Here is a 21329-nt window from a genome sequence, read left to right as displayed (position 1 = left end):
TAGTTAAACTGGTTCCTCAGTTAAACTGGTTCCTTTGAGTTAGTTAAACTGGTTCCTCAGAGTTAGTTAAACTGGTTCCTCAGAGTTAGTTAAACTGGCTCCTCAGAGTTAAACTGGTTCCTTTGAGTATAAAAAGATAAACTCACTGCAGCACATTTTCAAAAGAAGCGAAACCACAAGATAAAAACACGACAGTCCAATGAGCCAAACTATTACTGAATATATATATATACTGGAGGTTACTGGTCCCTTACACTTATGTATTTATAGTCCAGAGGTCCAGTGACCTTTGACCCCCAGGGGTTGTGAGTGAGTTTAAAGAGTGGATGCGTTTATAAAAAAAGACCAAAAGCCACAGCACGCAGTCACAGGCTGAAATGTGAACCAATAGAATAAAAGAAAGCATTAATAGAAAGATGGGGGCGCTCGTTTTCTCCCCGAAAACCAGCGTAAACGTGGGCGGGTGGCGTCTATTTCTAGTGCTCATATTAAACGCTCTTCACAGAGAGTTATATAGAATTTAACCTTTTTAAAAGATTATGAAATGTCATTTCTAACGTATATTATTATTATTTTTCATATTCTTGTGGACGGGCTCCTCTTGATAAAGAAATTGAGACCCTTTAAATAATAATTACATTAATTAACCAGACATTTAAAGTCACAGTACATTTTTGTAAGCGGACTCTCCCTTAATTGATTTATAGGTATTTTATTAAAATTAAACCCAAATTATTGTCTTTTGTAACAAGTCTGTATATTAAAATTAGAATCATTTGACGATCATTTTTCATCAAAGTTAACCACATACAAAATTACATATTGGATTTTTAAGAAGGATTTCATCCAAAATATGAAAATGTTCAACCAATTATTCTGTTTTATTTGCTGTGAATTAACTTCGGCAAATTTTCTAAAAATTTCACAATGAAAAATAAATAAATGGGAATATATTTAGTATTTAATATAATAATATATGTTAATATTTGTTTAACATGAAGCCAAAATAGCATCAAAATAGAAAAATCGAGCTCGTCAATCTAAATAAAAGTGAAAGTGAATGATGTTAATAAATATAATATTATATAAAAAGTCGTAATCTTCGCTAACTTCCCATTACTCGTGCAGGAAGTCCGCTTACAGCATTTTTCGCCGCCCCGAAAGAAACTTTTTTTTAAATCCCCGATTCAAACACGTCGTTTAACAATGTTATAAATGATGCTAAGCTACATGCTAATCAACCGTCAGCATGCACGCCGGGCCCAGGTTCTCAACGTGCGGGTGGGGGGCGATCCGTGATGCCGATTCTACCGTTACTACGGTAACCAAAAATGGAGTGGAGTGCGCTTGTTTGCGTAGAAAATGGGCGTGTCCCGGCGGGGGGGGCGGAGTCAAACCTCTCTCCTCCATTTCTTTTTTTTCTCCCTGATGTCCTCATACATCGTCTTTCCTGAAACATTTGGCGTTCAGATTGCAGTATAGTGTTGTTGTTGTTGTGCTCTACCATGTGCATGTAAACACAGTGACCCCCCCCCCCCCGTGGTTATAACAAGCGCTCCCCCTGGTGGAACGCCGCTTAACGATGAGGACCGATGAAGGGACTGATGATGATACGTGTGAAAAGACGAACGTTAACCTGAACCCCTTTATTCCACCTCTCGATGTTGTCGCCCCCCCCCCCCCCCCCCCGCCTCACTCCCCGGACCCCGCCGCTCAGTCGGACCACTCGTTCTCGTCGAGCTCGGAGTCGTCGTCGGACTCGCTGTACTCCACGGCGATGCGGCGCGACAGGATGGTGGCCACGTCGTTGCCGACGGGCTCCCTCTTGGCCTCCTGCTCGCGCTGCTCCTGCACCTTTCTCAGCTGGATGCCTGGAGGGGGAGGGGGCGGGGCTTAATACTCCATGCGTTTGACTTACGGGGAAGGTCACTCAGAAAACATCCACGATTCAAGAACTTTGGGTGCAAAGGTTCAACTCAAATTCATTGCTGAGTAAATAAATCATCATAATTCATAAATACTTAAATAAAGTATATTCATTTAGTTATGTGATACAATGTGATAATTATGATCACTTTATTTCCTCCTATTACTTTAATATATTTGAGGAAAGTCCAAAGTCGATTTGTTTTTGCTTACTGTCAAAAAATAAAATATATAAAAAATGTTGTTGTTGCTTCTCGTTAATTTTTTAAATATATATTTAAAAAATAAAAATAAAAAAAATAATAATATCTATACATTTGTTTCTCTTATTGTTAAAATAATTATATATATATATATACATAATTTTGCTCATTGTTAAAAAAAGAATAATATATCTATAATTTTTAAATATTATTTTACGTATAGTTAACTTAATCCTTACCTCTACGAATGGCCGCCAGCAGGTCGGAGCGGGCGTCGCTCATCGGGATCATCCCCGGCATGGCGCCCTTTCTGCCCGCGGGCGTTCCGTCCACGCCGTGCGTCGGCGTCCGGTGAGCCTGGTAGCCCGTGGGGGCTCCCGGCGGCGGCGGGGGAGGGGCGGCCGGGGGCACGCCCGACGGAGGGTGGGAGGGGGAGGGCACGTAGTTGGCCGGGGGAGGAGGGGGGGAGGGGGAGTAGGGGCGGGAGAGGGTGGAGGAGGTGGGGGGGACGGCGGAGGCGGCGGGAGGGGCGGCGGTGGAGTCGAAGGCGGTCTGCGCCGAGGGGATGGTTGGGGGGGGAGGGGGAGGGGCGGGGGGGATGTAGTACTCTGGGATGGTGGAGGGCTGGCCGCTGGAGGGGAGGCAGAATGAAGACAGCAGTGAAGGTTATTCAGCAGGAAACGGTTAAGTTTCAAAATAAAGCGCCTTTTAAAAAATAAAATCGGGATTTTGTAGTTGAACACGAAAAATTCTGTCTTTTAACACGGAGCCGTAACTTGTGTCATGAACTGCAGAGTTAAAGAGTCGTGACGGGACATTAACTCAACGTTTATTTAAACCTTTTATGAACATGATATTCATAATTAATATTCAATAAAACTTCGAGGAGCCCAAACGTACCCGTGCCCGGCCCGGTAGTCCTTCCCCGACTGCTGCCTCGGCCCGTTAACCGCCGGCTCTCCGCCGCCCTGGGCGCCGTGTCCCGACGGGGGCTGGTTGGGGGGCCTGAGGACTCGATCCAGGGACTGGGTCTGGGCCGCTGCGCTGAGGTGGTCCCTGGAGGGGTCGGTGGGGTGGGCGGCGCCGGTGGCCTGGGCGGAGGGGTGGTTGGGGCTGGCGGGGTAAGAGTCGGACGCCATTGACCTGTTAACACATTTAAAAAACATGTCTCTTTTTTATTACCATTACAGCCTGAAGATAGTTTTATTTATTTCACTTTTTTTATTTAACTCTATTTATTATTTCACTTTTCTATTTCAATTATTTCACTTTTTTCATTTCACTTTATTTCAATTATTTAACTAACTTTTTCATTTCACTTTATTTAAATTATTTCACTTTTTTCATTTCACTTTATTTAAATTATTTCACTTTTTTCATTTCACTTTATTTAAATTATTTAACTAATTTTCATTTCACTTTTTATATTTCACATTATTTAAATTGTTTCACTTTTTTCATTTCATCCAAAATGTCTCATCTGGTCTTTTCTTGCCATCTGATGTGAACCATCTTCACCACTAGAGGGCAGCAGAGAGCCATAAACTACACTATCGAAAATATCTCAATACTATTTACATCTTTTTTAAGGCCGTGGAATATAGAGAAGGTTCCCTGTGCACATATTCTCAGTCAACTGTGTGTGTGTGTGTGTGTGTGTGCTTGTTTACCTGCTATCTGGGGACAGTGAGCCTTCCGAGGACATGCCGTGGTACGGCGAGGGCGTGAGCCGGGCGTCGGGCCGGAACTCTTTGTCGTAGGCCAGGACGTTCCACTCCTGGCGCCGGTTGCGAGCCTTACGCACCTTCAGAGGTAGAAACACGGAACACGTGAACACTTCATCACCAAGATAAGGAATACAGGTATTCATGAAATATGATTGTAATGAACGAAACTTAATGAAACAGTTACAAACATATATATAAGCATTTCTGTAGCTTTCGTTCCTATTTCCTCAGACTTCCTTTTTTTCAACGGGAGGAGTCGCCCCCTGGTGGTCATTAGAGAGAATGCAAGTTGTGATGATATTTTGAGGGAATTATATAAATTTAGACGCCTACATTTGACTAAATTTAACAGTAAAAAAATAAATATATATAAGCATTTCTGTAGTTCTCATTCCTATTTCCTCATACTTCCTTTTTTAAAGCGGAGGAGTCGCCCCCTGGTGGTCATTAGAGATAACGATAGTCATGAAGCTATTTTGGGAGACTTGGAATATGATTTTAATGAACGCGACTACATTTAACAGTTATAAAAATACATATAATTATTTCTGTAGTTCTCGTTCCTATTTTCTCAGACTTCGTTTTTTTCAACGGGAGGAGTCGCCCCCTGGTGGTCAATAGAGAGAATCAAGATGCTATTTTGGGAGACTTAGAATATGATCTGTTATGTAGGACAAGGTGTAAATATCCCTTTCTGCATACTCGAGACTCCGTGGGCTGGTCGAATGATTGATGGCGTCCTCTGGGTTATCAAGTGGGCGCCCTCCTTCTTCGATGTTTCGCTGATTGACCCACGACATCTCCAGAGGGTTCAGCAGTGAGATCCGGCGTCCCGGGCTCACTCCCTAGATGTCATCACTCATCCGACAGCCCAGGCGGAGTCCTTCCTCTTAATCCACAGCCACTGACTTCCCTTTTCAGCAGCCCAGGAAAGGTCTTTGACTGCTTGCCTGTGGGCCTTCCCCCGCACTCCCATCTCTCGAAGAAGCCTGGATGTTGAGGTGGCTACAAATCCTCTGCAGCCTACTTCAACTGGACAGACCCTAGCTTTCCAGCCTCGTTGATGTGCGTCTGCTGCAAGGTCCGCATACCTTATCTTCTTGCGCTCGTAGGCCTCCTCCACCGCACTCTCCCAGGGCACCGTGAGCTCGATGATATAAACTTGCTTGAGTGAGGCCGACCAAAGCACAAGGTCTGGTCGCAGATTTGTTAATACTATTTCTGCTGGAAAGCGGAGCTTCTGGCCGAGGTCTGCCAGCATCTTCCAGTCCCGTGCCCCACTTAGCTGTCCAGTTTCTGGTCTTGAAGTGGTGAGAGTGGCCTGGCCCCCGCCCTCCCGGACAAATGTTGTTGCCGGCCTACGAGATGGTGGAGGAAGGGCATTGACGCTCATCCGTCGACTCTCCAGCACTGCCGCAAGACATTGTAGCACCTGGTTGTGCCGCCAGGTGTACCGGCCTTGAGTGAGGCCGGTCTTGCAGCCCACCAGGATGTGCTTTAGTGTAGCTGGAGTCGGGCAGAGGGAGCATGTGGGGTCTTCTCCGTACCACTGGCTAAGATTCTTGGGAGACGACAGTACATCATAAGCGGCCCTGACGGTGAAGCTATCCTTAAATGCCTCCATCTCCCACAGCTCCTGCCAGGATTCCTCTTCTCCACTCCCTCCCAGTTCATCCACTGCCCCTGCCTTGCCTGTGACACAGCTTTCACACACCTTGCTGCCTCCTCTTGCTGACGTACCTCCTGGACCACCAGCTTGCGTCTCTGGAACGGAGTAGCCTTGCTCCAGGCCGGTGTACTGGCTCCGGCTCCAAGACCACTCCTTCCGTGCTGCACTCGGCCCACAATGTCCCTGTGCTTGAGTGCTGCCTTTGCCTGCTTGGTTGCTTCCAGTGGGGTCCACTTCCTCCCAGTAGCCAGGATGGGTACAGCTTGGGCTACAAATGGATCACTCGAATCCAATAGCATCATTTCCAGTCTAACTTTGGCACATTTATACTCCTCTGCTAGACTGGAAATGGGCAGTTCTAATACTCCTTTGCCATAGAGCCCTATACTGCTGAGGCACCTGGGAAGCCCAAGCCACTTCCTTGCATATGTGCTGATCAGCCTCTCCAGCTTTTCCACTTTCGAGATCGGGACTTCGTACATGGTAAGTGGCCATAAGAGGCGTGGAAGGAGCCCGAACTGCATACACCAGAGCTTCAACTTGCCAGGTAGTGCGGTTCTGTCGATGTTCCCCAGTCCGCTAGCCACATCCTTCCTGAGCTGATCTACTTGCTCTTTGTCCTTAAGGGAGGCATCATACCATCGGCCAAGGCTCTTCACAGGCTTCTCAGAGACAGTTGGAATAGGCTCATCGCCAATGAGAAAGCGTTGGTCTGACAGCTTCCCCTTGACGATGGAGATGCTTCTGGACTTGCTTGGCTTGATCTTCATCCGAGCCAGCTCGATGTTATCTTGCAGCTTTCTCAGCAGCCGTACAGTGCAAGCCTTGGTTGTAGTGAGGGTGGTAAGGTCGTCCATGTAAGCTCTCACAGGCGGCAGCCTCAGGCCAGGTCTTATAAGCTGTCCTCCAACCACCCACCGAGATGCTCGAATTATCATCTCCATGGCCATTGTGAAGGCTAGCGGGGAGATGGTGCAGCCGGCCATAATTCCCACTTCTAGATGCTGACATGCTGTGGTGTACTCTGCTGTTGTCAAGCACACCTGCACGTCCTGGAAGTAGGCCTTGACGAGGCCTGTTAGGGCTATAGGGACCCTGAAGAAGTCAAAGGCGGTCCAAAGGAGGTTGTGAGGGACTGAGCCAAAGGCGTTGGCGAGATCCAGGAACACCACGTAAAGATCTGTTCCCTCCCTCTTGGCAACTTTGATCTGATGCCAGATGATACTTGCATGTTCCAGACAACCGGAGAAGCCAGAGATGCCTGCTTTCTGGATTGATGTGTGAACGCGACTACATTTAACAGTAAAACAAATATATATAAGCATTTCTGTAGTTCTCGTTCCTATTTCCTCAGACTTCCTTTTTTTCCAACGGGAGGAGTCGCCCCCTGGTGGTCAATGGAGAGAATGCAACTGTATGCTAGTTTCAGAAGGAAGTGTTTAAATCCTCACTGACCTTCTTCACCTCTCGGCTCGGGTCCTCAACCTGCTTCTGCTGCTCCTACAGGAGAGAAAGTTAGCCGTCGGTCATTGAACAGGAACCCCGAAAACCACCATGGGGGACACACACACACACACACACACACACACACACACACACACACACACACACACACACACACACACACACACACACACACACACACACACACACACACACACACACACACACACACACACACACACACACACACACACACACACACCCCTCTGGTAACACAAGACAGGAACCAATCACAGAGGGTTAGAGAGACGGTGAGGCAACACACAGACAGAAGGGAAGGTGTGTGTGTGTGTGTGTGTGTGTGTGTGTGTGTGTGTGTGTGTGTGTGTGTGGGGGGTGTGGAGGGGTGATGTTAGGGGTCTAGGTTGTCTTACGGAGATGGACAGGGGGCTCCTGGGCGGGGCCTGTCTGGAGTGGGGCCTGTCGGGGTGGGCCGGGCAGCCCTATGGAGACATGGGAGAAAGACAAGCTGCTGCGTTAGAGAGGAAGAGGAGGAGGAGGAGGAGATGTATCAGTCCACTCTTGGATTGAACTCCTTTCAAAACCCAATTTTGTAGAAATCAATGCAATGTATTTATACTGGCATAATGTTTTATTTAAATTGTTCATATAAATATATCTATATATAAATAAAATCATATTTATATAAATAGATATGTAAATAAATAATTATATGAATAAATATGTTTATATGTTTATATAAATAAATATATCTATGTATAAATATATATAAATAAAATATATCTAACTATTTGCATGATTCTTTTATGGACCATCTGAAAGTAATAATGAATAATTAAAGTCCTAAATAAGTAAAATATATTATTATCTTGTATCCTTTAGTATTTATTAAATACAGGGAGAACTATATATAATTAAAATGTGGGTTTCTTGAATATGTAATACAATTATGAATTAGAAAACAATGAGTAAGGTTTAAGTTACAAAACTGTTTAAGAGAGTCTAAAGTACAAAAACGAAATGCCATCAATAATCTTATAATTTAAACTTTAGGCTTTTTCCTCCCGTGACGCGTTCAAGTGAATTCTGTGAAAAAGACTGAAGACCGTAACGTCGTACGGGAGACGTGTGAATATAGAGTAAAAACAAATAACAGCTTTAACAAATAAACACACAAAAAGACACAATTAGGCAAAAAAACATCAGCAAATTAAAGCACGAGATGAATTTCATTTACTGTACACACACACACACACACTCTCTCTCTCTCTCACACACACACACACACACTCTCACCTTCTGCCGTCGCTTCTCCTTGCGCTTGTCCTCGGTGGCCTGCAGCATCTTCTCCTTCCACAGGTTGAAGAAGTAAGACGGGTCGGTGTAGAACTTCAGGGCGTCCTTCTTGTCGTCCCTAGATAGGAGCAGTGGGTGAGGAAGATTTGTAATTATATATATATATATATATACATAAAGAGGCGGAATGGGGAACAATGGGTGAGAAATATTTACATTTAAATATATATACAAATTTAAATATATATACAGGACTGTCTCAGAAAATTAGAATATTGTGATAAAGTTCTTTATTTTCTGTAATGCAATTAAAAAAACAAAAATGTCATGCATTCTGGATTCATTACAAATCAACTGAAATATTGCAAGCCTTTTATTTTTTTTTATATTGCTGATTATGGCTTACAGCTTAAGAAAACTCTAAAATCCTATCTCATAACATTTTAATATTTCCTCAGACCAAGTAAAAAAAAAGATTTATAACAGCTGAGTGTTTGTCAAGGCTCAGGAAACCCTTGCAGGTGTTTCGAGTTAATTAGACAATTCAAGTGATTTGTTTAATACCCTACTAGTATACTTTTTCATGATATTCTAATATTTAGAGATAGGATATTTGAGTTTTCTTAAGCTGTAAGCCATAATCAGCAATAAATCAGAATAAAAGGCTTGCAATATTTCAGTTGATTTGTAATGAATCCAGAATGCATGACATTTTTGTTTTTTTAATTGCATTACAGAAAATAAAGAACTTCATCACAATATTCTAATTTTCTGAGACAGTCCTGTATATGTATATGTATATATACATATATATTTAAATATATATTTACATAAAGAGGAGGAATGGGGAACAGTGGGTGAGAAATATTTTAATATATAGATAAATATATATTAAAGTTAAAATATGTATAAATATATATATTTAAATATGTACATTTAAATATATAAATACATTCAAATATATATTTACGTAGAGGAGAATAGTGGGTAAGAAATATTTAAATTTAACATTTAAATATATATACAAATGTATATATATATATTTAAATATATATACAAATTTAAATATATATTTACATAAAGACGAGGAATGAGGAACAGTGGGTGAGAAATATTTAAATATATATACATACATATATATTTAAGTTAAAATATGTATAAATTAGTGCTGTGAAAAATAACGCGTTAACTCAGTTAATTAAATTACAGGTTTAACGCATTTAACGCATGCGCAGAATGAGCTTCCAATCCGTCTGTTGTTGGTCGTCTCTACAGCAGCATGTCATTCTGTCTCTACGTGTCGCGTTAACACGACTCCGATCTCCGTCTCGCGCGCCGCAGAGCTCGGATGCCGGCGTGTCTGCGCACATCGGGACGAAAAAAAGTCACTTGCACCCCCCCCCCCCCCCCCGTCAACAACTCTTCTCTCGGCTCGCGCAGCAGAGCTCCGATGCTGGCGCGCGTACTGGTGAGCAATGCAGGGCTCTCAAGTCTCACGCATTGAGCGTAAGACTCACGCATTTCTGTCTTAACTCACGCACTCCCGCCACACATCGTATTTCTCACGCTGAAAAAAACTCTCGGTTCTTTAATGTTTTAATGCAGGGGTGTACCATATGTCGATCGCGGTCGCCGCAGAGCTTCGATGCCGGCGCACGCATCGCTCTGTCGCGCGAGCCGAGAATTGTTGACGGGGGGGGTAGACGAAAATTACAGGGTGACGGGTGGAGATTCCCCCCTGTTATAATAGGAGGGGAAACACTGGAGTTGATAAGCGTGTCTTCTTGTCTGATCAATACGCAACTGTGAGGTGCGCGAATGGACCGAGTGGCCAGCTGCTGATCACTCACTCTGCTCCCAAAAAAAATCACTCACTTTGCTCCCCAAATTTTTTTTTTGGGAGCACCGAAGACCCATTTTGACCCAGGAAAAACCCTGAATGTATATATGTGATTAATCATGATTAATCCACAGAAACCTGTGATTAACCTGATTACAAATTTTAATCGTTTCACAGCCCTAGTATAAATATATACATTTGTTCAAATATATATTTAAGTAAAGAGGAGAAATGGGGAACAGTGGGTGAAAATAAATTTAAATATATATTTACATTCAAAATGTAAGAATACAAATTTAAATAGTATATATAAATATATAAAATGTCATTAAATGAGAGTAGAACTGGGTCAACACACACATTTCATAAAACAATTTTTAAAAATCAGCAAAATTAAAGATGTAAGATTATTATCTTCCCACAACAAAGCAAACAGTTTGCGTTTGTTTCTTTTTATTTGGCCAATTTTCTAGTTAATTGGATGTAATTTACACAAACCGTCTCACCGCGGGGTCAACGGCAGCCCCTTAAATGGGACCAGCGTGTTCTTCCTAATCTACCCGGCGACCGGCTGACCTGTAGGGGCTGAGGATGTTGAGCGGCGGAGGCTTGTCCCCGCGGTGGTACATCTCCACCACGGGGTTGGGCACCGAGGTCCTGGACACCACCTGCTGGTCCTGGATGGTACTGCTCTTGAAGGCCTTCCTCATGTTGATGTCCTGCAGGGAGACTGGAGGACGGAGAACGGAGAACATAGAACGGAGAACGTGTCAGAGAAGAACAAAAGATGATGACTCGTGAGAACGTGAAAGTTAAAATGAAAAAAATAAACTTAGAAGCAATATTTATTTTAATTTAATGTAATAATTAACCGTCAAAGAACGATTTGTTGCACATTCAGTGGGTCTGATTAAAAAATATATAATATAATTTAAAATAATATGTAAATTATAACATTTGGAAGTAAATAAATATAAATACATAAATAATTTGGAGCACAAATACATTAAAATGCATATTTTCCTTGGTCCCTGATTTTAAACATTCAGGAGGAAGAGCCCTGAGATGTGTGGGTGTATGGGCTGAAAGGTGAAATGCATTCTGGGAAAGTAGGAAATTGCTCACAGGATAAAATACTGGAAGTCGAAAGGATTTTATCTGCTTTAAAAATAATAAACACTCCATATGAATATACAGGACTGTCTCAGAAAATTAGAATATTGTGATAAAGTTCTTTATTTTCTGTAATGCAATTAAAAAAACAAAAATGTCATGCATTCTGGATTCATTACAAATCAACTGAAATATTGCAAGCCTTTTATTCTTTTAATATTGCTGATTATGGCTTACAGCTTAAGAAAACTCTAAAATCCTATCTCATAAAATTTGAATATTTCCTCAGACCAAGTAAAAAAAAAGATTTATAACAGCAAAACAAAATCAAACATTTGAAAATGTGTTTCCAGGTGTTTCGAGTTAATTAGACGATTCAAGTGATTTGTTTAATACCCTACTAGTATACTTTTTCATGATATTCTAATATTTAGAGATAGGATATTTGAGTTTTCTTAAGCTGTAAGCCATAATCAGCAATATTAAAAGAATAAAAGGCTTGCAATATTTCAGTTGATTTGTAATGAATCCAGAATGCATGACATTTTTGTTTTTTTAATTGCATTACAGAAAATAAAGAACTTTATCACAATATTCTAATTTTCTGAGACAGTCCTGTAGACCAACACATTACTATAGAGACAGCTCTCACACACACACACACACACACACACACATATACACACACACACACACACACACACACACAGTGATAATAGGACAACAGGGACAGATTAGTCTTAGACCTTGTTGCACCAGCTTAACAAGGATCTTTTACACACACACACACACACACACACACAGTGCAGCAAGATAGGTGTGTGTTTGCTTACTGTGTGTGTGTGTGTGTGTGTTTTCCTAACCATTAAAATGTTATGCAGGACTGCAGCATAGTTAATGTGACTTCATGCAACAAAAGTCGGAACACGGAAAGAGAGAAAACACGTGTGTGTGTGTCTGTGTCAATCCCTTAACCTCCTCCCACGAGGAGATTTAACGCAACAATTCTGCAATGCTATCCAGGATCTAGCAGATGGTCACACACACACACACACACACAGTATATAATCAGATTAAACCATGACATATGTTCCTTCCGCTGATATACTTGACTTCTGCATTGTATAATGTGTGTGTGGGCATGTGTGTGTGTGTCATCAACAGCCTCAGGCAGAAGGCGTGTGGCTCTAAATACCAAAAAAACTAAAATGGTTTCTTGCTTTTTGATCTGCGTGTGTGTCTGTTCTTGTACATCGATCTTTGTGGGGACCAGTAAAACAATTTTTTTTGAGAGGTCCTCACTTTACCCAAAGGCAGGTTTGAGGGTTCAGACTTGGTTCAGGTTCAGGTTTAGGGGTTGGGGTCAGGTCTTTAGTCGTCATGGTGACGAGAATGCATGATGTCAACTTGTGTCCACACAAGGACAGAAGTACAGGAACGCGTGTGTGCTTGCAGACTCACACACACGACTTCCCGTCCTTCCTTCTTTCATTCTTAATCCCTTCTTTCCTTGACTCCTTTTCATTAATCTTCCTTTTCTTGTCCCTTCCTTTCTTTCTTCTTTTATTCTCTCCATCATTCCCTTCTTCTTTTTTAATTTCCTTTGATCAACTATTCCTTCACATCTTTACCTCCTATAAAATGTCTTTATTCCTTCCTTCCCTCCTTTCTATGCACCCTTCCTTTCCTTATTTCTCCTCTCTGTCTCCTCTCATTGTCCCTACCTACTCTCCTTCCTTCCTTCCATCCTTCCTTCCTTCAGGAGAAGGTAGGAGTGAGGGATGAAGAAAGGAAAAGAGACGACTGAGATACGAGAACAGAGGGAATATGTGCTAGGAAATGAAAGGAGAGACGAGTGGCTCGTGTGTAGGAGGAAGAGAGGCGAGAGAGAGAGAGAGAGAAAGGGGGGAGGAGTGGGAGAGGAGGAGGAAGAGGATGAGAGAAAGGACTGCTGAGCTTTTTCCTTTTTCATCCCCGACTGAGATCTGAGGCCGAGCTGCAGAATGACTGAGCAGTATGAGGGGGGGGGGGGGGGAGAGAGAGAGAGAGAGAGAGAACAAGAGATAGAGAGAAGGAAAATAAAATTGGACAATTATGTGAATTTGTCATCACTCCACCGTGGAGAAGGTGGGTGTGTGTGTGTGTGTGTGTGTGTCAATTCCTGCCTTCAGAGTTAATGAAAAGCTCAATGATGGAGATGATGATAACGGCTTGGACTGAAAACACAATATATACACACACACACAACTGGAGTGACATTAGACACACACACACACACTTGCACAAAAATACACACACACAGACATTTGAAATAACAATACTGTCAGACACAAACACTACGACAACTAAGCAAAAACACACACAGTGTGTGCGCTAATGCCAACACACACACACACACACACACATACCTTCCTCCACGGTGGAGTCGAGCTGCGTGACCTTCACGGCCAGCTGGTCCACCCTCTCCTGCAGGCCGCTCATCCTCAGGTAGAAGCTGTTGGCCTCGATGAAGAGCTCGCCGAAGATGTCCTCGGCGTGGCGACCTGCAAGCGGGGGGGGACACGGAAAAAACACCGGGATCAGGTTATTTTATAATAAACTACAATATATAGTTTGAGTTTTTACAGTTTTTAAAAAGTCAGTTTTTTATTTAATCTGTTGAAATTCTTAAAAACACATAAAATGTAAGTGACATTTTTTTTCTTTTCATTTATACAATTTTTATTGATTATATTTGTAATTTTTTAAATTGCAATCATTTATTTTAATATTCACTCAAATATATATATATATATTTAAAATTCTAGGACAATTTAAAATAAAATAAAAAAGTAAAGAATAAATGAAATACAAAATAAATAAATGTAAAAAAGTAAAGGATTAATATAATATAAACTAAAGATATAAAAAGTAAAGAATAAATAAAATATAAATAGTAAAGGATGAATAGATTATAAAATCAAGAAATAAAAAATAAAAGTAAAGCATAAATAAAATATAAAATAAATAGAGACAAAATAAAAGTAAAGGATAAAGAAAGACAATTTAAAATAAATAAATAAAAGTAAAGGATACAAAAATATAAAATAAATGAAGACAAATTGAAAGCAAAGGATAAAGAAATAAAATACAAAATAAATAACAAATAAAAGTAAAGGATAAATAAAATATAAAATAAATGAAGACAATAAAAGTGAAGGATAAAGAAATAAAATACAAAATAAATAAATAACCAAAGTAAAGGCTAAATGAAATGTAAAATAAATAAAGACAATAAAAGTAAAAGATAAAGAAATAAAATACAAAAGAAATAAATAACAAAAGTAAAGGCTAAATAAAATATAACATAAATGAAGACAAAATAAAAGTAAAGGATAAAGAAATAAAATAAAGAAATAAAAGTAAAGGCTAAATCTAATAGCTAAAGGACTCACTCAGGCTGCCCAGCTGCTTGATGATGGCGGCCAGCGTGCTGTTGGTGACGCACTCCAGCTCGCTGGTCACGCCGTCCGGCAGCGCCCCGCGGCACAAGTGCCGGGGCTCGATGTTCCTCTTCACCAACGGCATGCTGGTCTAGGACTGAGGAGAGAGGAAAGGAGGTGAAAATCAACCTCTCCTACTTCCTACCTGTAGACGTACATGTGTGTGTGGGGCCGAGAGAAGCCTCGTTATTTAAAGTTCCCCCAGGAAATCTAAAGTACAACGGCGACATGACCTCAGTGTGTGTGTGTGTGTGTGTGTGTGTGTGTGAGTCAACGCGGCGTGGAGGCGGTCAGGAGATCCAATGATCCGGAGAGGAGGATTTCTAAACGGTGCTAACGAGCCGCTAGCGTAGCCAGAGAAACCACGGGGGGGGGGGGGGGGAGAGTGATGGAGAGAATGAGCTCTCAAACATGATGTGTGTGTGTGTGTGTGTGTGTGTGTGTGTGTGCTTGTGTGTTCCCAGGTCAGCGCTCTGGAAACTCGTTCCTTCACATCAGATTTGATGTTTGTCACAATTCACATTTCCAGGAATCGACACACGTCATCATCATCCTCATCATGCCCATCATCATCCTCATCATCATCATCGTTCGTTCTTCCTCTTCACGTCTTCATCTCAGACTCGTGTGACGGAGCTTCTCCTGAAACCCTCCTCTACCTCCTCTTCCAGCTGTTGTAAATAATCGAACTCCACGGCTGTTTAATAATATATAACCTCTTCCTCTTCCTCCTCTTCATTGGCTGTTCTTCATCTCTTATTCCTCACCGTCCATTCTTTCTTTCAGTTTATTCTCACCAACACTTTAATAAATAATAATAGGCTGAAGATCTCAGAGCGGGTATTCCCCCTTAATGTGTGTGTGTGTGTGTGTGTGTGAGTGTGTGTCAATGTGTGTGTGAGACAGACGTAAAACGAGCCCCCAAATACCAATTTGTTGCCACTAAAAATAATTTAGAAACTTCTCCAACGCAGAATATAAACTATTGACTCTAACTGGGATCACACAGGAGGAGTCACCTGAGGTGGAACCTTTGTTTGTTTAGTTTAATCGTTCGGGGAGACTTTTACGAGACGGACCGGTTCTCTAACGAGCTCTCGGGCCGACGGCCACGAAGAAAAGAAAATCAGCGAATGAAGATATTAGAAATAAATAAACAACTTCAACCAGAAGACCCCTGTGAGCAGAAATTATGTTTATTAAAAATAATATATATATTTAAAAAAAAATATATATATATAAATAATATATATATATTTTATATATAAATAATATTATATATATAAAAAATATATAAATTATATATATATATAAATATAATATATACATAAATAATATATATATAAATATATATACACACAATAAATATATATATAATATATACATAAATATATATATTATATATATAAATAAATATAATATGTACATAAATATATATATATATATATATAGTTTGATGTTGCTCAAAGCAGACTCCCCCACCCCTCCCCCTCTCGTCTCCTTCTTGCCTCCTTTTCTCATCCTCTCACATCCTCCATCCTAAGCTCCGCCCCCCGCATGCTTCCCTCTCTTCTCCCTTTGAAGTCGCCGTGTTGTTGACGCTGTCGGGCGAGCAGCCATTGGACCAAATGATCACAATTACGAACCCCCCCCCCCCCCAAAAACAAACACACTCACACAAACAAACACACGCACACACAAACAAACACACTAATCCCCCCTAAAAAACAAATTATGCTAAACAGAGACGAGAGATTGTAACATCACTCCGTGGAGTGGTTGCCATGGAAGTGATGAGAGGCCGAGAGTTTAAAGTTCTGCAAGTTATCTCACTTCATATTGTGTGTGTGTGTGTATGTGTGTGTGTATGTATGTGTGTATGTGTGTGAGTGTGTGTTCTTCATTGTGTTTTTGGCTCTAAAGCAGCCGTTTCAGACACACATACACACATACACACACACACACACGTTTGTTTCTATCTACTTGGCGAGTTTACCGCAAAAAAAATAACACGCACACAAAAAAGAGCTGCAGGTTAAAAATCTAATTAAAATCTAATTATAAAAACAGGTTATTTAAACTTTAGATGAATTAAACTTCAGACCTGCGGAACGTTCCCGCGTTTCACTCTTTAACCGTCTCCTCACAGACCGGGTTGAGATGCATTCAGGGACAGTTGGACATCTGCGCTCATGTGAAACATCCCACTAAGTACCAATACAGAGGTGTGATTAAAATAAAACAATACGATGTTTAGTTCTTATTTAAATAAACAGTGCATGGACCTGAGCCAGAGCCGAGGAATGCCATGTTTCAGTGTGTGTGTGTGTGTGTGAGAGAACCCTCCTCGCGCCCCTCTGTGACCCCGTCTCCCACAATTAAAAGTGTCGACCTCAGCGCGATTGCAACAAACAGAGAGAGACACACACTGAGACACACACACACACGAACAGAGAGACACACACACTGAGACACACACACTGAGACACACACACACACGAACAGAGAGAGACACACACACACACACACACAGAGAGAGACACACACACACACTGAGACACACACACACACACACTGAGAGACACACACACAGAGAGAGCGACACACACACACAAACACAAACACACACTAAGAGACACACCCACACACACTGAGAGAGACACACACACACACACACTGAGACACACACACACACACACACACTGAGAGACACACACACACATCCTGAGACACACACACACCAACACAAACACACATACTGAGACACACACCAACACACACACACACACACACTCTGAGGGTGTTCGATGCCTCATCGATCAGCTGGTATCAAACGAGCCGGGAAAACGCCGAGTCAGGCGGACCGGCTCGCCGCGGGGGACGTAGTGTGTGTGTGTGTGTGTGTGTGTGTGTGTGTAACTTTGAATCTCTTCCCCTTCCTGTCTGCACCTGAAGTAACCGTGAGACTGTGGAATAAAGTGAGAAATATGAAATATGAAATGTGAGAAAGTAAACGTGAGAAGAAATGAGAAGACATGGAACTATTGATCGGTAGGAACAGTCCTTCACGTCTCCTACGGTGGCCCAGGAGGGTCAAACCAAAACAAGCTCATCTTTTAGAGCTCCTTACATGTTATTATAACGGCACACGAGTTGGAATTTTTATTTTTATTTTGCGTTCTTGACTATAGAGTTAGATTTGCGCCCCCCCCCTCTCATTAATTTCGTAAGAATAGTTCCCTAAATTAAATTGGGGAAATGGTTAGTTTCCTCCCTCCCGTTAACTTCCTGTGTGTGTGTGCGTGTGCATGTGTGTGTGTGTGTAGTTATTCATGCCCCTCATGCTTATTCAGCACTGAGCCTTCCTCCATGATTACGTAAGGAATCAGGGCGAGCTCGTCTGAGCACATCGTCTCTTTTGAATACAACTCTGTACTGTGCAGCACACACACACACACACACACACACACACACACACACACACACACACACACACACACACACACACACACACACACACACACACACACACACACACACACACACACACACACACACACACACACACACACACAGAGAAAATGACTAACGAGCGAGTGAGTTTTCATTCGAGCAGAAAGCTCGGCGCGCTGGTCGGAGATCTGCACTCGGCGTCCTGCTCGAGGGCGCCTCGGCAGCGCGGTTACCATGACGACAAGAACCCGACCGCGAGTATTTACCCAGCGACTGGGCTCCACTCAAAAACCCTGCAGCAAAACAATATGGAAATACTTCCCTAAAACCTCTGCATGAGCTCATCGTGAAGTTCCTCCAACACAACACGGATAAATAGTTGGTCGAATTTTAAAATTAAGTTATAAAAGGCCCGACGTTCCACCTTCCGCCTGCAGGGGGCCAGAGGGAAGCAACAGGAGGACGTGCAGGAGCTCAGGAACAGTTTTAAGTGTGCTCTATATTCTGAGGATATTCAAAATGAAAATATTTTTTTAAAATGAGGTAATAAGACGATCAGTATTTCGTAAAGCTGACAATCATACTATGTTTAGCATAATTTAAATAGCATTCATTTAAATAAAAAATTAAAAAGGTTTCTGTTTTTTTAAATATCAATATTTTGACATGTCGCTCTTTCACAAACATGATGACAAACATGCAACATGCATTCAGGAAAACGATGCATTGGATATTATGTTTAACACCCTAAAATAATAGCTGCCGCACACACACTACGGGGCGCAGGTACGGAGGCCCTCGAGGCCAATTTACACGCCACCGCGACGCCAAATCCACGGAGGGGAGAACAAAACCCGCAATTTAAGCAGTTTATTGGGACAGTGTGGGTATAATCCTACACGCCCGCGGACACACGCGCCTGCACACGCCAAATCCGACGACACGACCGACCGACCGGTGTCGTTGTGTGAGGCGCACCTGGAAACCACCAAAATGGAGCAAAAAAAGCAACTGACGCCAATTAGTGCGCGTGCGCCTCTCTCGCGCTCTCGTTTGTATTTTCTGCGTGTGCGCGCGATGTAATTACATTAATAAACACGCGCGCGCCACCTCGTACGTGCTCCCACGGGAGGCATGCGTGTCACGTGTAAAGCAGATTAAAAATGTTTTTTAAAAAATCCAATCAGATTTACCTGTCTGCGGGTCTCCGTCTTCTTCTTCGCTGGCTTATTTAAATGCTGCTCTCCGGCTCCGGCGTTTCATTGCAGGTCGTCCATGTTCGATGGATGGATGGATGGAGAGAGGAAGAGGAGGAGGAGGAGGATGAAGAAGCCTTTGAAGTGAGGGAATATGAGTCCGCCGCCGCTCGCGAGCCAGCAGCTTGGACTGGATTTTTGTCGTTTCCAAGGCAGCCAGTCCGTCGACACGGCGACCGTCAAGCTGCAGGCACTGTCGTAAAGACAACGACTTCTGGTTAAAGCATCAACAAAATAAAAGGTCTCGATTACAGCAGCAAACCATAAGGAACTAATTAATACGTTTGAAATATATATAAATATATATATTGTCTCCTAGTCCCTATATATATATATATATACATATATGTAATTATATATATATATGTATATAAATATTAATAAAAATATATATGTATATAATAATTTAAAATTTTAAAATATTTATATATATATATTTTCAAATAGGGAATAGGAGACAATATATATCTCTATATATACATATATATATATATATATATATATATTAAACACGTCCATGTCAATCGTGGGACGAGGAGACAAGAATCAAAGAGGGGACTTTATTTTGAAAGTTACAACTTTAAACCGCCCCTGTACCTCACGCCAACTTGATGCAGCTTCAAACGAACCAGGGAGCTGCAGCAAACCGGTGCTACGGCGCATGCGTGTCCGAAGGGACCCGACCGTTTCCGTGGAAAGCCGAGGCCACCGCCCACCCCGCCGAGCGGCCGGAGAGACGCCGTCCACACGTGGACAACGCGCGAGACAAATTAAGACACATTAAATACATTTGCACATGGACGAGCTCATTCAAGTGACGTCATAATGATGATAAGTCAAATACAGACACGGCAACACGCTGAAAACAGGTTTCCTCCGATGTTTATGCTTATAAAATATATTATAATAATTAAAATAGTGTGTGATATTCAAGATGCATTCAAAGACATTCTCAGAAATGGGTCTATTTAGACTCAAGTTAATTTTAAAACATTGGTTGTAACCAAAAATGATCTTTTATTATTATTTTACTAAAGTCACTAGAATGGACCTGTGCCCTGCAGCTCTCTGCTTCACCGCAAGGCGGCGCTGTTGCCTCGTGAGCCGCGGGCCGCTGTCCGTGGTGCTGATCCGAGTGACACTTAACACCTTTGTTTTACCTGGAGTCCTGGGTGAGACCGGATCTGGGTCTAGTCCACGGTGGACTGGTCTCTCCTGGTTCTGGTGAACCTGCATGACGTCATCTGGTTTCACCAGAACCCGACCCGGTGGCCGATGAGGAGCTTTAGGAAGACCTCCGGAGAACCAGACCACCTTCTCCCTGCAGTGGTCTGGTTCCTGATGGAGGTCTCTAGAGGACCAGGACTACACTGAGGTCTCTAGAGGACCAGGACTACACTGAGGTCTCTAGAGGACCAGGACTACACTGAGGTCTCTAGAGGACCAGGACTACACTGAGGTCTCTAGAGGACCAGGACTAGACTGAGGTCTCTAGAGGACCAGGACTACACTGAGGTCTCTAGAGGACCAGGACTACACTGAGGTCTCTAGTGGACCAGGACTACACTGAGGTCTATAGAGGACCAGGACTACACTGAGGTCTCTAGAGGACCAGGACTACACTGAGGTCTATAGAGGACCAGGACTACACTGAGGTCTCTAGAGGACCAGGACTACACCGAGGTCTCTAGAGGACCAGGACTACACTGAGGTCTCTAGAGGACCAGGACTACACTGAGGTCTCTAGAGGACCAGGACTACACTGAGGTCTCTAGAGGACCAGGACTACACTGAGGTCTCTAGAGGACCAGGACTACACTGAGGTCTCTAGAGGACCAGGACTACACTGAGGTCTCTAGAGGACCAGGACTACACTGAGGTCTACAGAGGACCAGGACTA

The 21329-nt window shown here is 42.4% G+C and overlaps 1 protein-coding gene across 1 annotated transcript; it reads right to left on the bottom strand.

Moving 5' to 3' along the window:
- Nucleotides 1-1713: 1713 nt before the first annotated feature.
- zgc:109889 (uncharacterized protein LOC553542 homolog) lies at nt 1714-20070 on the bottom strand. The gene is made up of 12 exons (XM_056442877.1): nt 20027-20070; nt 19367-19622; nt 14673-14817; nt 13647-13781; nt 10702-10855; nt 8286-8403; nt 7403-7471; nt 6981-7025; nt 3800-3933; nt 3030-3272; nt 2369-2760; nt 1714-1871 (listed from the first exon to the last, which is right to left on the bottom strand). Exons 3-12 carry the CDS (start codon nt 14803-14805, stop codon nt 1714-1716), a joined length of 1581 nt encoding a protein of 526 aa, XP_056298852.1. The 5' UTR covers nt 14806-14817; nt 19367-19622; nt 20027-20070.
- Nucleotides 20071-21329: the final 1259 nt, after the last annotated feature.

This window comes from Pseudoliparis swirei, chromosome 21 (genome assembly GCF_029220125.1).
Source record: "Pseudoliparis swirei isolate HS2019 ecotype Mariana Trench chromosome 21, NWPU_hadal_v1, whole genome shotgun sequence".
Classification (NCBI taxonomy): domain Eukaryota; kingdom Metazoa; phylum Chordata; class Actinopteri; order Perciformes; family Liparidae; genus Pseudoliparis; species Pseudoliparis swirei.
This window is presented reverse-complemented; position numbering and strand designations above follow the sequence as displayed.

Coding starts and splice junctions, on each gene's coding strand:
- zgc:109889 (XM_056442877.1), bottom strand. CDS start 14,805: ATGCCGTTGGTGAAGAGGAACATCGAGCCCCGGCACTTGTGCCGCGGG. Junction 7,472..8,285: donor AGGAGAAGCGACGGCAGAAG/GTGAGAGTGTGT, acceptor ATGTCTCCATAG/GGCTGCCCGGCCCACCCCGA. Junction 1,872..2,368: donor GCTGGCGGCCATTCGTAGAG/GTAAGGATTAAG, acceptor CTCCCCCTCCAG/GCATCCAGCTGAGAAAGGTG.